Here is a 17,335-nt window from a genome sequence, read left to right as displayed (position 1 = left end):
ACCACCCTGTACACCTACAGGTTATGGAGCATACACACGGTCAGATTTGTCAGATGTGTCAGTTGGACGATTTGACCAAGGATTTGAACTATGAACGATTTTTGACTGCATTAAAATGAATGGAATCGTCCAAATCTGACTGCAAACACATCAGATGCTAGATATCGTTATCTGACCATCGGGAACGCGCATCGTTCATCGTTCAGACATGTCAGATTTTCCTTCAGATATGAACGATTTTTTAAAATTGACCGTGTGTATGCACCATTACTTCTGCCAATACCCTCTGATGTCCATAGTCCTCCAGATGTCTGTGCACCACAATCAGGAACTCTGAGCTTCTGTCTTTATTTGGTCAGGTCTGTTCTTGTTCGAAGCTGCAAACAACGCTAAGGAGTGTTCTCTGTATGCTATCTCGGAGGGCCTTGGTCTGGGTGGCAGTCTACTGGGAGTGAGCAAATGTGGGTATATAGACCCTCCCAACATGACCCTTTCCACCAGAGTAGAGCTTATTTCCCCTTCATGCTAGGGACCTGGAAGTGACGTGAGTGAGGGCGGAAGTGCAGTTCACGTCCATTAAGGCCAGCTAAAGAAGTTGTCCCCACTTAAAGAAGTTGTGCGCTCGCCACGATTCGGGCTCGGTGGCTCGCTACATGGTTATATTCCCCCTCTATGCCCACTTGGATGGTAGGGAATGATGCTGGACACTGGCTGATGACGTCAGGGTCCTCTAAGGGGATTTAAACACTACCCTTCCACCAGGTACAAAATACTCTGCTCCTGGACTTCCCACTTCATTTATGATAGCGGTCACCTGTATAAACTAGTTAATTGATGAGCATTGTGTTTCAACACAGGGGTCTATCATTAATTAGGTGGGAAGCCCAGGACCGGGGCATTTTTGTACCTGGTGGAAGGGGCCATGTTGGAGGGTATGGGAATACTGGTGCCTAGCTGGCTCATTTTGGGTTTTGGAGAAGGAAGAAATTGGACCAGTTATTCACCTATACTTGCTAATACCAGCTGTAGATGGAATATTTTGATTACCGTTACCTCCGTGCTGATACTGCTGTGCAGCAAGGATCCTCTTCTTTAAAATATTTTAGCAAAAAAGAAATAAATAAGCAAAATTAATTCTTTATTAGAATTCAAACATGACAGCTCCCAGTAAGCAACACCTAATTTATAACGTTGTTAACAATCCATGTTCTACAACTAGCACCAGCTTCTGGAACCCAGCACACGCTATTATAGAGAGGTTGTGTTGGTGGTCATAGCGCATGCGCGTACTGCACAGCTGGGAAACCGGTGAAGTCAGCAACTCCAGGCCCACAGCCGCTTCCGCCAGTCTCGCAAGCCCTTGCTTGGACGGTTACCAAGGGAAGGAAGTCACGTGGCAGGGGGGCGGGAGACAGTCACATGACGGAGCCCTGAGTAGGGCAATGCTGGCTGATAGGAGAGCGAGAAAGGAGAGAAAGTGAGCCCAGGTGAGACGCTGGGAGTGACGTCATCACACGCTTAACCGCTTCACTGCTGGCTGTGTGTAAGTATACAGACACTTAGGGGGAGGGGCCGCCTTTTAGAGTTATCTTACATGTTTGAAGTTTTCAAAAAAGTTTTTTTTTTTAATTTCTTACGTAAATATTCTGGAATAAATAATATAGTCAGTGGAATTGCACTTTGGACTTTTCACTGCATCACTTGCCGAGTTTTAAAGCCCAGGCAACTTCTCTGGGTATTGTGGAACTACATGTCCCAGCAGGCACAGCCAGGAGACCGCTTGTCAGCAACTTTCTGCAATATCCGCACTGAGGTTTATTTTACTTTACAGATGCATCTATACAATAATGTGTGTTATGTGATGGCAGGGATGACATAGAGCAGAAGATGGTGTTTAAAATAATATTATTTATGAAACATTTAACTTTCTTTTTTTTATTTTTTCAACACGCCCAGAAGCTTTAAGTGCATTGCACGGTTTAGTCCAGGCCCAGTGTATATTTTTATTTTAATAAATATAAAAAGTCAACGCTGTGAGTCCTGCGCTCAGAAATGCAGACGTGTGTATTGAATTGGATACGATGTAAAAGGCAATGTGGTAAGTGCAATTCCCTTGCCGGCTTCTCTTTTCCACATTTTTTTGAACTCTGCATTTGAAGGTCATAAACACAGTATCTCATTCTTCCCTGACATTCCTCCATGAAAAGAAGCCTTGTTAAAGTAAAGTCCGTATAAATATTTAGGGGTTTGCAAAGGGCCCTCCGCCCTGGGCGGTAGCTCTGCCTTAAGGACTTGTGCTGTGCATATGACAGGTGTGCTAGCACAGGATTAGTAACTGTGAATGCTCCTCGTATTGTCATATTGCACTCTTTATGTTCATGGTTAAAGATCAGCTGCTGGTTTTGGCTTGAGGTAAGGGCTATGCCCTGATGAATAGTGTGACGATACATCCTAATGACTACTCAAGAGGAAAAATAACCTAATAAACTCTCTTCAGTAGATACATCCTAGTGATCCGAGCAGCCAGGGGAAACTGAAATATGATAGTGATTGCTCAGCAGGGATAAAAGTAATCCAGTTCCTATATGAGCGTGGATCGTTTATTACAAAGTACGGCATATATAGTCTCCTATATGGGTATGTATGTTATATAAGCCTATGCAGTATATACTAATACTTCTGCTTGGGAAAGTGACTTTCATACGTAGTTTGTCTTTCTTTGCATGTCCTGGGAAAAGGCATTTGTGATAGAAGGATGAACTGTATTATTCTAGTTCTGTCTCTATTTTTTTTATAAGTCAAACTAGCTCTGTGCACTAGCAAATTCATTGATGTCGTCTTCTGTTTTTAAATTCTAATTAATTCTAATGTATGAATAGATGACATTTTATCTGCAGTCCACAAACAAGCTAATGAAAGCTGCATTATTTACACACACACACACACACACACACACACCTTTTTGGTGCTGTGGGGATTTTGCAGCCTTTCCCCCTGGTACTACCTGTATTACATAGTGTCGACACCCACAAGGCTCATGCAGTTTGTCGGTGTACATTTTTGAGGTTGACATTATGAACATGTCGACATTTTGTGCCTGCCTTGACAATGGTTGTTGACATTATAAATGTCAGCAAAACATGCGGAACCCAGGAGTGTCAAATCAATGATACTAACCACCTCTAAATGACAGCAAAGGTGTGTTAGTGGCAGGAAGACCAATCGCAAACCACAATCTCCGCTCAAGGGTAGGGCATAAAAACTTGTGTCAGCCAATTACCAGAATGTGGACTGTTTTCGTCGTGTATAACGGACCTGCCCAAAATTGTTAAAATCCCTATCCCAAAAGACTGTTGGTCCTTCCTATAGGAGGAATTTAGAGACTAGTGACAAATAAGATCTTCAAGAACCAGTTAAATACCCGAAGCCCATATTTGCAACTTCTACATAGTGAAATTTGGCATCTGGCTGATACATTTTCTGAACTAGACAAAGTAATGTAATAAAATGGGACAGAGGGGGAAGCTTGAACTTGTTGATAGTGTGAAAATTGTGGCATCTGTAATGGGCGGAATTCAATTGTTTGCAGCCACCTACGTGACCCACGTAGCTATTCAATTGTTGCTCCTGTCAGATGCGATCAGCTGCCAGCGCCGCCATTTCATCTCACACCTCCCGGGGTGCGTCAGCTGAAATGTGTGAAAAGTGACCTGTTTGGGTGCCCAAACAGCACTTTTCACGATTGCACCCAGTACTTTGGTCGGGTGTAGCCATTTTACGCAGCTGAACCCGACCTCATTGGGTGCGATCGGCGCAATAGTCAAATCAGTTGAATCTCCCCCCATGATCTCCTGTCACTTTAGATGGGAGATCGGGAACGAGAAAACATTTGAATTCCGCCCAAAGCAGAGGTCAGTAAGACATAGACTTCTGAGTTATCGATTAGCTGCACTCTGTAACTCTGCTCATATCCTCCCTGTGATGCACAATGCATGGAATCCATCGCTGATATGTCAGTGACTGCAGTGCAAACCTAGGTGTAAATAAACTGCATACAAATGTTTAATAGTTGCATTGTCACATTGATACTTGGAGGCATGCTGGTAAGTGTTCACTAATGTAGCATACACACGGTCAGATCTGTCAGATGAACGATTTTACCAAAGATTTGAACGATTTTTGACTGCATTAAAATGAATGGAATCGTCCAAGTCTGACTGCAAACACATCAGATGTCAGATATCGTTATCTGGCCATCGGAAACGTTCATTGTCCATCGTTTAGGCATGTCAGATATGTCAGATTTTCCTTCAGATATGAATGATTGAACGATTTTTAAAATTTTTATCGTTCAGATCTGAAGAAAAATCTGACCGTGTGTATGCACCATAAGAGAGTGCAAAAACCTGTATAGACAATCAGTACATTAGCATTCAGGGCCTGATTCAGAGCCGCTCGTTCGCTCCGAGCGATGTTCGCACAACTGCGCATGCGTATGGGTTGTAATATGCATGCGCGAACCATTCATTGCAGTCGGAAATTGTGTGCTCGCAAAATAGCGAATGCCTGCTAATTTGAGTGACAGAATGAGGCGTTTGTGGGTGGTAACAGGGGAAGGTGCTTGAAAATGGGTAGTGGAGATCCGAACGTAGGCGTGCCAAACGGTCAAAACGGGCGTTTTAAGGGTGTACATAATTAACAAAGCAGCGTCATCGACCACGTCACTTGGTTGTCTTTTAGCCTGAACTGCTCGCATGATTGCGGTAGGAAAATCCAACCACAAGCACTGAGAGCAGTTCATACGCCTTTCGATGTACTCGATTAATCTAATAAATAGCGGAGATGACGTAGGATGCGAGCGGCCAGGGGGCGCTTTATAAAAAATAGCGAGCGCATGTTTCGTTCGCTCGTTCAGACATAGAGGCGTCAACAGACCGCAAAGACCGAGTGCTCTATTTAAATATCCGGCCCCTTTTTCTTAACGAGCGAGCTCAAATAGCGTCCGGCTCTGAATCAGGCCCTCAGCTCATTGCTGATTGGTTGGTGTGGCCGGGTTTACTGTACACTTTCACTATCTGTAAATAACCCCATGTACACCTTTCTTCTACGTACAGAGGAGGTCCAATCTAAATGTTTTATTCCGCTTGTTGATTTTATTTATGGGTGCTTCACTCAGTTTGCTATTTAGTGGGTGGATAAATCTTTGGTAACTGGAAACGTTCATTTAATGCTGGGTTTGTGAGGTGGCAATAAGCATTATTATTATTATCCTTTATTTATATGGCGCCACAAGGGTTCCGCAGCGCCTTTTAAAGTCCATAAACAAATGAGCACACAAGAAAAACAGTTATTAACAGTACAAACAATGCAGGACAAATACATGATTTATATATTGCTGCATAACACTTAAATAAGCAGCAGGGTGTCAGCAACCAAGGGTTAGGTGCTGCTGTAAATTAAAGTAGGAGTAAGTGAAGGAGAAGCACTTGAGGGAAGAGGGCCCTGCTCGTGAGAGCATACATTCTATAGGGGAGGGGGCAGATAAACAGGGGAGACACAGATGGGCTGGATTGTGATGAAGAAACATGGAGTAGTGGGTTAGGATGAGAGCTGGAAAGCTTTGAGGAAGAAAGGGGTCTTGAGAGCCCATTTGAAGATTAGGAGCCAAGAAGTAACGTTAACATGGAATTTTGAGTTAAGGCCAGGGGGACGAGGAAAGTCATCTACTCGAGGAAGTTGGAAAAGGCAACGGATATGAGCATCGAATGCACATAACGAAGTGGAGAGTTTAGAAGGTAAGAGTTGGTGGGAGTGACCAGATGATAGAAGTACCCCAGCACTGTAAAAACCTCCAGGCAAGGAGAGTGAAAGAATGTGAGGGCCCCAAAGGAGATAGCTGCAGGAGAAGTGGTGTCAGATGGGTAAGTCCAGGATTTGGTGATGGCTAGGAGATTGAAGGAGTTTAATATGAAGCCGTCATGGACAGGGACCAGTTTATTATAGACAGGACTGGCTTTCCAGAGGAAACAGGAGAGAGGGACAGAGTTGGGAGGAAAGAGGAGATTGTTAGGGTTGCTGTAATGTGGGGTTGAGATTGATTTAGAGCCTTGGGATAAGGAGAGTGTGGGTATGTGGTGGGCTTCTGAGTGAGGAAGTGTGACAGCAGGTGGTGGGCAAGGTGGAGGTTTAGTGTGGTGTGGGTTGAGAAGAGGTGTAACTTGGAGAAAAGGGAGGGTGCAGGGCTTAGGAGTTATGGGAGATGTGGTTTAGAGTACTAGATGGGATGAAGGGATATAGAGGAGAGGAAGGAGGGAGAGGAGAAAGTGGAGGAGACTATGGAGGGAGGAAAGAGATGGGAACTGGTGGTAAAGGAAAGTATTATGTAGCTTCTGAGTGAGGAGGGGAGCCGAAGAAAAGAGAGACATTGCGTAGATGAGGGATTAGGGGGGAAGGAAACGGCAGTAGTAGTGATGAGAGTGAGATACAGGAACAGTACAGTTAAAATGTAAAAAATCAGATAAAAGGAAGAACAGTGCTGGTAGATGTAAAGGCTACAAGAGTAAATAATAAACAAAAGGAGTTTAGAGCTGTTAAAGTTGCAGGACTTTAAATTAAAAAGGTGTGTTCAGGTTATAATGAAAGCTGGTGGCTGAGTTGCAGAGTATCCAGAATCTCAGAAGATCCTTTTCAAGTTCTTTTTAAATGTTGTCCTCATGTCTTCCTCCTGTTAACTCCTGTCTAAAGGGGCCTATCTACTAGACGACAGGCAAAAGACTGCACGATTACGACATTGTAATCGTGCAGTCGTTTGTCAGTCTGTGATGTGCCTACAGTGAACGAGCAGTCGTTCGGTGTAGTCACAATCAATCATCTGCAAACATGCTGAACCTGACGTTATCGTCAGGTTGACTAGCATGTTTGCACGATGATAGATGTCTAAAAGACCAATTTTTTTAAACAATCTGCAAATGATTTTCATGCGATTATCAAACGTTATCGTTCAATTGCTCATTTTAGTCGTCTAGTGAATAGGCACCTTTACTCTTTAATTTATGCTGTGCATATAATACCACTTTGAAATAAAAACCTATGCGGCCTTGTAGCAGGCCTGCAGCCTGTAACCTACTGGGTATATAGTGAAGCATACATGTGTTGTCACTGATTGCACCCCACCCCCAATAACTTCACCTACAGTCCACATTAATCATCGGCAGATATTTTGCATTTAAGACTTGTTGCCTAATATAGAGAAACTTTTCATTATAACTTTGCTAGAGATGTCCTGGTAATAAGTCACCATTTCAGTCTTTGTAAATAAAAATTATTGTTCCAAGTTAGACATTTAGCCAAGATAGATTTCTTCTAATGATATAACTAAAAGCTTGGTGGGAATCCCTATATAACAAAATTGGATTTGTTTCACTTATACAGTATGTCCTCTTACAGTCCTGTCCTTCTGTGTCACCCCTGTCTGTCTGTCTGTCTGTCCCTCCCCTTTAGAATGTAAGCTCTCACGAGCAGGGACCTCTACCCTCATGTGCTTCTCTTTACACTTTCTTCTACTCTTTACTCCCTATAAGGGCACCTAACACGGACTGATAACTCCCTGCTGCTTATTGTGAGTGCTTTAATCGCTATTGCAGCAGTGTATATAAATCGTGTCCTTGTCCTGCACTGTAATGTACTGTAAGTTACTTGTTTCTTGTTCACCTATTAGTTCTATGTACTATGTAAGGCGCTGCGGAACACTTGTGGCACCATATAAATAAAGGATGATAATAATAAGAGAACCACTGTTTTGTTGCATCTGTTTCTGTATAGTTACAGTGCATCCGGAAAGTATTCACAGTGCTTCACTTTTTCCACATTTTGTTATGTTACAGCCTTATTCCAAAGTAGAATAAATTAATTTTTTCCTCAAAATTCTACACACAGTACCCCATAATGACAACGTGTTAAGGTTTTTTTTTTGTTTTTTTAGATTTTTGCAAATTTAATAAAAAAAAAAAAAGCACTGTACCTGTATTAAAGGCCTGATTCAGCAAGGTTCGTAGTTGCTAATGCGCATGCAATCAGGTGATTGTTGCGATCTGTGCATGCGTATGCATCTCAGTGTGCGAACTAGCCATTGCGATCAGGACTTCGCAGACCCATCGCAGAGTGATTGACAGGAAGTGCTGTTTGTGGGTGGTGAAGTGGGGTTAGTTGGGGAAACACAGGTGTGCCAGTGCGTTGGAACGCCGTTGCATGGGTGTGCATAAATTATTCACTACAATGCCTTACACAGCTTGAGCTCTCATAGCGTGCGCTGAAGTTAGCAATTTCTGAGTTAGGTCGGGGCTTGTGCAAGTGTGCGTGAGGCTGCGATGGTACTCGATTGTACCAATGATTTTGCAGTCCTGCTAAACATTACAGATGTGTGTAAGGTAAAGTGGGCGTCCTTATGTAGTGCGGTGGCTGCATAGCGATCACAATGAATTATCATACTATCGCATTTGAACTGTGTACTTAATCGCTAGTGCATTTGCGATCCGTAATGAATTGGGCCCTAACTTTCCAGAGCTGCCTGCTTTTTCCCCTTCAGTCTTTCCAGCATCCGTGTCCACGTCCCATTCTAGTTAGCTGGATCTATAAATCAAAGTATAGTATAGAAAGGATGAGCTGAAAATTACACCATGCAGATGGGGTTAAGGGACGGCTGAAACGGAAGACTAGGAATTTGCAGAGGAAGTAGAGACAACTCTGTAGCTCACGTAGATGCTATAAATTATTATAGTATCTGAGCAGAACTTCAAAAGTTCCTGGTTGGGAAATCTTTTTATAATGAAACTTTGTCTGAGGTTGTTACTTGGAAAGCCAGTGACAGACCTAAAGCACAATAGGAGTGGGGTCATTTCATAACTAAACATTACAGAATTGTCTGAATCATACAATTACAAGAACACAAGCGTAAGGGTGAAATTGGCTATCCAGCTCTCTGCATGATCTTTCCCAGCCCTGTTTATGCGTAATCCGCATGAACTTGCTGACATTGAATTTAGATATTAAACATTTCAAAATTTGGGTTTGCTGGAAAATGACTAATTCCATAACAATTTAGTTTAAAGATCCGTCATTTAAATCTGACACAACCTATTAATGTAGCCACCAGCACAGGGCTATAGAGGGAATCGCACACACCCTTCTGTTTTCATTCTTTAGGAGGTGGGTCTGCTACGCCCTTGAATAAATGTAAATTTTCCTATTTGTCCACATATACAGAAATTTACCATTATTTATACCACATCTGAGCAGATGCTTTGTAGGATTTGGGTCATGTATAGGAATGCACAAGCTGGCAAGCCTGATATCTACCTGCCTATTATAACTAAAGCTGGCCATACACGTTACAATTATCGGGGCGATCCGCCCGATATCCGCAGATCGCCCCGATAATTGTAGTGTGTGTGTGCGGCCGACCGAGGGTTAAATATTGCTTGGTCGGGCATGCCGGATTGTCTAGCATGCCCGTCCGATGCAATATTTAGGTGGTAACCTGTCGGCCGTGTATGCCCAGCCGCGGCCGACTGACTGACATTTCCTGTGTTCCTTCCCATGGAAGGAACAGGGAAATGTCTCCTCCCCCGGGGGCGGAGTGCAGATGTTGGCCAAATACACTGTGAGATATCTCACAGTGTATGCGGCGGACATCTGCGGCTGGCAGGCTGACTGACATTTTATCTGGCCGTGTATGCCCAGCTTTAATGACCAACCACTTCATTAATTAGCCACAGCAAGCTTATCTTATAGCTTCCAGCAATTCCTAATAAACTTATAAGTGTTTCTTTGTTTACAAATACCTGCCTTTTGTGTCTTTACTGCAACTGCTGGGTACACACTGGAGCGACGGGCATTCCCTCCGACATCGGAGCAAATGCCCTTGAACAGTGATTGTACGTCCACACTGGATGACTTTAATGAACGACGGAACGATCGCCGTTCCATCATTTATTAACAATGCACTGGCCGCTAGAGGTTTCGCTAGGTTTGAAATGTGCAGCAGTTAAGAAACTGCATATGGGCCCGAACAGAGCCGGCCCTAGCCAATTTGGTGCCCTAGGCAAAATTTTGGCTGATGCCCCCTAGCATTTATTTATATATCTATATAAATAAACACACGTAAACACAAATATTTACACACGTAATAAAAGGCCGGCACCCCACCTTGCAGTACCACTAGCCCCATTCCCCCAGACCTAGTGAGTGTCTCAGCCCCATTCCCCCAGACCTAGTGTGTGTCTTGGCCCCATTCCCTTAGACCCAGTGTGTCTCTCGGCACCATTCCCCCACTGTGTCAGCCTCATTCTCCCCTCAGCCCCAGGGTGTGTCAGCATTATTCTACCCTCCAGCATGTTTCCCAGCCCCAGTGTGTCAGCCTCTTTCCCCCCACCCCCAGCGTGTCTGCCTCTTTCTCCCCCTAAGCCCCAGAGTGTGTCTCAGCCTTGCCTTCCCCCTCCAGCCCCAGTGCGTGTCTCAGCCTCCCTCCCCCCCAGCCCCAGTGCGTGTCTCAGCCCAGCCCCAGTACGTGTCTCAGCCTTCCCTACGCCAGCCCCAGTGCATGTCTCAGCCTCCCCCCCCATCCCCAGTGCGTGTCTCAGCCTCCCCCCCATCCCATGCGTGTCTCAGCCTCCCCCCCCCCCCAGCTCCAGTGCGTGTCTCAGGCCTTCCCCCCCATCCCCAGTGCATGTCTCAGCCTTCCCCCCCATCCCCAGTGCGTGTCTCAGCCTTCCCCCCCCCCATCCCCAGTGCGTGTCTCAGCCTTCTCCCCCCAGCCCCAGTGCGTGTCTCAGCCTCCCTTCCCCCCAGCCCCAGTGCGTGTCTCAGCCCAGCCCCAGTACGTGTCTCAGCCTCCCCCCCATCCCCAGTGCGTGTCTCAGCCTCCCCCCCCATCCCCAGTGCGTGTCTCAGCCTCCCCCCCCATCCCCAGTGCGTGTCTCAGCCTCCCCCCCCATCCCCAGTGCGTGTCTCAGCCTCCCCCCCCATCCCCAGTGCGTGTCTCAGCCTCCCCCCCATCCCCAGTGCGTGTCTCAGCCTCCCCCCCCCATCCCCAGTGCGTGTCTCAGCCTCCCCCCCCCATCCCCAGTGCGTGTCTCAGCCTCCCCCCCATCCCCAGTGCGTGTCTCAGCCTCCCCCCCATCCCCAGTGCGTGTCTCAGCCTTCCCCCCCATCCCCAGTGCGTGTCTCAGCCTTCCCCCCCATCCCCTTGGCTGCTTCTTTTCCGCGGCTCCTCTCCTTCCAGCAGCCCGGCCCCTTGTTATGACACGGCGCGCATGACGTCACGCGCGCCGTGTCATAACAAGGGGCCGGGCCGCTGCGGGGGGTGGCTGTTATGTTGGTGGAGCTGGAGCAGCCGAAGCGGGTCCGCTCCGACTCCAACTATTTAAATAACGGGGACCGGGTCGGAATGAGCTTCTGTGCAGAAGCTCATTCTGACCGGCTGACAGGTACGCTGCCAGGTCGGAGCGGAGCTCCGATCGCGGCAGCGGCAGAGCCTTGAATGCCCCTAGGCATTCAAGTCACCCCTAGGCATAAGCTTATTATGCCTATGCCTAGGGCCGGCTCTGGGCCCGAAGTCGCTCCAGTGTGTTCCCAGCTCAATGGGGGGAGAACGGTGTAATAAGATACAATTTATTTACACGCTGACATATTTCCAGTAGGAAACATTCCTTTAATTACTTATTACAGCAAACTAATAACAAAGCTAACCAGACTCTTTCAAGAGTAGGTAGTGAATCTTATTATAAATGTGTTGTGTTAAGTCCTCGTGACTTAAGTGGACCCCCAACTTGCCAAACCGTAGAACTGAAGGGGTCCCACAATATGACAATCTGTCTGAACAATGTAATGTAAAACTTTATTTAATAAACTGGATGGTGTAAATTACATTTAGTATCTGGACCATCGTTACCAACTAAACAACCTTCACTTACAGTTTTGTTCAAGGTGGAGTTTTTGATGCAGCCTTATCACTGCTGTTATAGTCGTCATTTTATAATTACAGTAATGATGACTTATAATGGTTTAAAGTAGGTAATTATAAAACATACACTACTCTATTTAAAACCACTGTGTTGGAGTGCATACACAAACTTTGATCTGTGTGTATGTATATATTCTATGCTTGGTTAATATTGCTGTTAAAAATCTACTCGTTCATTCCAAGCTCTCAGCCAGTGAAGTGTCCCCTGGCTGCTTTACGGATGTATGTTCAGTAACCGCTCGTGATGTCCAGTCTGCTAAAATGATGTCTCCTAGCAGGATTGTTGAGCGTCCCTGAATGTGGAATGATGGAGGTCACCCAGGGGAGTCCTTTGATGCTGGCATACACCTTACAGGAATTATTGGGTCATGATACGGTGCAGGTGGAACTCATCCCAGAGAAGAAAGGCTTGTTTCTCAAGCATGTGGAGTATGAGGTGTCCAGCCAGGTGAGAGGACACATGAACTTTGTATTATGACAGATACTAGTAAACTGGAAGATGTTATATTTGGGTTTTAATATAGTTAAGTGCAATCCAGCTAGTAGTACTTGCGGAAGGATTTCTTTGGTTATTTTTAATTATTCTTACTAGTTCCAGAAATCGGAAGAAATCCGCTAAATCATTACAGAAATGAATAAAATAAGTGTTGCATTGTTAATGTCCGATTAACAATATTAGGTGGCAGATTCAGTTAAGTGCAACGTTCCTTCAGAACCTCCTGCGATGTGCGGCTGAGCGTATTTCCAGTTATTATATTGGGTATAATCTTATTATTTATGTATAAATTGGTAGAGGTGCATGCACTTCAGTGTGGTGAGAACAAAATAGTGTTCATTCTAGCACCCTACACCTGTCACAGCCCGTGCAGTTACTCTTTCCTGCCTGGGGTGTCACTCTCTGCTCTGGTGCTTCTAGCACACTCTGCTCTGTATCAGCAGTTTGTTGCATCAGATGAGTGTGTGCTAGAAGCACCAGAGCAGAGAGCGACACCCCAGGCAGGAGAGAGGAATTGCACGGGTTGTGACAGGTGCAGAGTGCTAGAATGAACACTACAGTACAAAAGTATACAAAGTTTTCCCACATTCACGGCTAATTAAAATCACCCTTTAGAATGAAATGTATGACAATACTTGGGGACAATATGTAAATGGTGGGTGGCACAGTGGTTAGCATTGCTACCTTACACTGCTGTGCCCAGGGCCCTATCTGTGCGGAGTTTGTATGTTAAGCTCATGTTTACGTGGGTTTCCTTTGTGCCAAAAAAACATACTGGTAGGATAATGAATTAACTAATGAATGTGTGTGGTAGATAATGTTTGACTCTTAAGCTCCAATAGGGCAGGTACTTAGCGAACGATTAAACATTCTCTGTACAGGTATAACCATCGCACTATATAAATAAACAATAGTAATAATATGGAAATATTACTTCTGGGAAATAATGTTTACTTGGTAGTTATTTGTGTCCGTGCTGTATTAACTGGACATTTATAATATAATATGTCACATTGCTACTCCCATATCATCCCCCTGTGTTTCTCCTCTATTTCTGATAACTTCATCCAAGTTATCGCACTGTTATTTGCTCTATACACTTATCTCAAAAAGGGATGCGCTCATAATACCGACTGCGGGGATTCCGACGCTCAGAACGCTGGCGCCGTTATCCCGACACCTGTCATAATCCCGGCCCCAGCATCCCTAAGGTAAATAGCAGGGTTAGGGAAAGGGTTAGCATTATGGGTTAGGGTTAGACACTAGGGGGAGGGTTAGCGTTAGGCACTAATGGGGGAGGGTTAGCGTTAGGCACTAATGGGGGAGGGTTAGACACTAGGGGGAGGGTTAGCATTAGGCACTAATGGGGGAGGGTTAGACACTAGGGGGAGGGTTAGCGTTAGGCACTAATGGGGGAGGGTTAGCGTTAGGCACAAATGGGGAGGGTTAGCGTTAGGCACTAATGGGGGAGGGTTAGGTTTGCGGGAGGGTGAGGTTAGGTTTAGGCACTAGGGGGGAGGTTAGGTTTAGGCACCAGGAAGGGAGGGGTAGGGAGAGGGGGAGGGTTAGGATACCGACTGACAGGTATCTGTATCCTAACCCTGTCGGGATGCCGGTGTCGTGATTCTGGTCGCCATCCAGTACCAAACCATCTCAAAATGCTGATGTCTTTTGGTCATGTAGTATGGGGAAGAAGGAGAAAACTCTCTTGTTTGGGGGCACTCAAATGTAAAGGTTATAGTCAAAATAATATATAAAAAATAACTTTTATTAGATATATATTAAAATACCAACAACAAGTCTAAGCCCATTACTTAATGGCCTTACTGTTGGAATAACAGCTGTAAATTGTCACCAGCAGAACACGAACATACATAGAACATAAGACGACATATAATACAATACTTGTCACAAATGTGTGAAGCTAAGTGAAATATTACAAATAGGTCTCTAATTCTCTATCTCATACAGTATTGAGACCAATGTAAGACATTTTCTAGTTCAATGACCTCATAGTATCATCATAGCACAATGGCTAATCACAATTGCAGCAGAAACATCCAAGGAAATCTTCTAGAAAAGAGTATGATAATGACAATACAATATTCAATATAAATTACATAAGATATCACAGTACAATACCACTGAACAGTAATTTAAAGCAATACAACGATAAGGGGGTCAGATGGAATAATAACTGACCCTACAAATATCGAAATAAATATAAGTAAATCACAGGTTGTTGTGAGAGGCAGATCACACATAAGTCGCCTGTGATGCCACCCAGGTACTAGTAGACAGTAAAGTTATAGGTAAAAGTGAAACTACTCCTTTATATGGAGTTTACAAAATAGCAGCTGCTGCGTGCCATTGTATAACCATTGAATGGCAAGTGAGCGTACTATAAAGGTACTCCCAGGGTAGGGAATAAGTATAATGAGTATCTGCTGTTGGACTACGTTAAAAAGAAGGTCCTGGTGTAAACATTGCAGGAACCTCTAATAGACGGACCCCAATGAGAGTACTCATAGAAACAATAGTGCTAAGAACCGTAATGGAATGAAATAACACAGCATAGGTTTGCAATCTGTGCTGCTGCCAGTCATGTACCAAAAGGTAGTGGTGAGTGGTGGGAAACCCAGATCGCATATGCAGTGATAGGAAGAAAGAGTATGAGTGTAGCTGCACTATGGCTAGTACAGGACGAGTGGAGCTCTGTTGCCCTAAAGGTATTGCAGGGTCACAAGCTTGTCTCTGTTAAATAAAGCCGCTAAGTGCGCTAAAGAAACAGTAGTATGAAAAGTACCTGGGCGCTCACCTCCAGGGAGCCAGTGTATGGTGTAGGAGATCTGCTGCTAGAAGAGCCTGTCAGTATGCTGCCATGACGAATCCCGCCTGTACACAGCCGGATTCGCGGGTCTGAGACGCGCGTTTCACTGTCGCTTCCTCAGTCAGACCCGCGAATCCGGCTGTGTACAGGCGGGATTCGTCATGGCAGCATACTGACAGGCTCTTCTAGCGGCAGATCTCCTACACCATACACTGGCTCCCTGGAGGTGAGCGCCCAGGTACTTTTCATACTACTGTTTCTTTAGCGCACTTAGCGGCTTTATTTAACAGAGACAAGCTTGTGACCCTGCAATACCTTTAGGGCAACAGAGCTCCACTCGTCCTGTACTAGCCATAGTGCAGCTACACTCATACTCTTTCTTCTTATCACTGCATATGCGATCTGGGTTTCCCACCACTCACCACTACCTTTTGGTACATGACTGGCAGCAGCACAGATTGCAAACCTATGCTGTGTTATTTCATTCCATTACGATTTCTAGTACTATTGTTTCTATGAGTACTCTCATTGGGGTCCGTCTATTAGAGGTTCCTGCAATGTTTACACCAGGACCTTCTTTTTAACGTAGTCCAACAGCAGATACTCATTATACTTATTCCCTACCCTGGGAGTACCTTTATAGTACGCTCACATGCCATTCAATGGTTATACAATGGCATGCAGCAGCTGCTATTTTGTAAACTCCATATAAAGGAGTAGTTTCACTTTTACCTATAACTTTACTGTCTACTAGTACCTGGGTGGCATCACAGGCGACTTATGTGTGATCTGCCTCTCACAACAACCTGTGATTTACTTATATTTATTTCGATATTTGTAGGGTCAGTTATTATTCCATCTGACCCCCTTATCGTTGTATTGCTTTAAATTACTGTTCAGTGGTATTGTACTGTGATATCTTATGTAATTTATATTGAATATTGTATTGTCATTATCATACTCTTTTCTAGAAGATTTCCTTGGATGTTTTTGCTGCAATTGTGATTAGCCATTGTGCTATGATGATACTATGAGGTCATTGAACTAGAAAATGTCTTCCATTGGTCTCAATACTGTATGAGATAGAGAATTAGAGACCTATTTGTAATATTTCACTTAGCTTCACACATTTGTGACAAGTATTGTATTATATGTCGTCTTATGTTCTATGTATGTTCGTGTTCTGCTGGTGACAATTTACAGCTGTTATTCCAACAGTAAGGCCATTAAGTAACGGGCTTAGACTTGTTGTTGGTATTTTAATATATATCTAATAAAAGTTATTTTTTATATATTATTTTGACTATAACCTTTACATTTGAGTGCCCCCAAACAAGAGAGTTTTCTCCTTCTTCCCCATACTACGTTTATCTATACTCTCATGGGGAGCACCTCCACACTTTATAATATTTCTTATTGATACCCATACTAGGGTCTGATATTCATAATTGTGAATTTTCATTATTAATCATATCCAATATATTAGATCCTGTGCTCAAACTATATCCTCCTATTCCCCTTTTCCCTGGTCATTTATGTCTTTTGGTCATGATTATATTGTCCCAAGGTATTTATCATTCTCTTTTCCTCAGTAATAAAGTGGGGGCATTGCTGAGACAAAATCTTCTCTTCTGACCGATCCTTTCACTCTCTTTGGGGCTCCTCTATGCAGGATTGAGGTTTCCTGCTCAGCATGAGAATCACTAGAGAGACATAAGGGAAAGGGATTCTGGGCTGTAAGATGCTCCCTGGGGTGTTTCCCATGAGCTAAGTCTCCTGAATAGGAGTTTCCTATTTGTGAAGATTGTAGAGGTGCTGTTTGTTGGACTGATACACACTGCATTTACTGCACAATATCTGCTCATTGGGACCAGTGGCACGGCTTCAGTCACCCTGTCGACGCCATCTAATTTAACAGCACCCGCCCTCTTTTGCCCGCCGGCATATTACAAGCTGCGGCGGCCGCGTGCCACTTTTACAAACGTCGCTG

The 17,335-nt window shown here is 44.5% G+C and overlaps 1 protein-coding gene across 5 annotated transcripts in view; it reads left to right on the top strand.

Annotated features, from left to right (window-relative positions):
* Positions 1–1,299: 1,299 nt before the first annotated feature.
* Positions 1,300–17,335, top strand: part of SNX8 (sorting nexin 8) — a 49,063-nt gene continuing 33,027 nt past the window's right edge. The window contains exons 1-3 of one of the 5 annotated variants that reach the window (XM_088452038.1): positions 1,300–1,543; positions 2,498–2,637; positions 12,295–12,467. In XM_088452038.1, the coding sequence (XP_088308164.1) occupies positions 2,586–2,637; positions 12,295–12,467 (225 nt within the window). In that variant the 5' untranslated portion in view covers positions 1,300–1,543; positions 2,498–2,585. Of the gene's footprint in view, positions 1,544–2,029; positions 2,099–2,497; positions 2,638–12,294; positions 12,468–17,335 lie in introns of those variants that run through there. The other 4 variants (XM_088452041.1, XM_088452042.1, XM_088452039.1 and 1 more) reach the window with 4 other exon arrangements.

This window comes from Taudactylus pleione, unplaced genomic scaffold (genome assembly GCF_031769625.1).
Source record: "Taudactylus pleione unplaced genomic scaffold, aTauple2 ptg000032l, whole genome shotgun sequence".
In the NCBI taxonomy this organism is placed as follows: domain Eukaryota; kingdom Metazoa; phylum Chordata; class Amphibia; order Anura; family Myobatrachidae; genus Taudactylus; species Taudactylus pleione.
The sequence above is the reverse complement of the archived record's forward strand: the minus strand, read 5'-3'. Positions and strand labels throughout refer to the sequence as shown.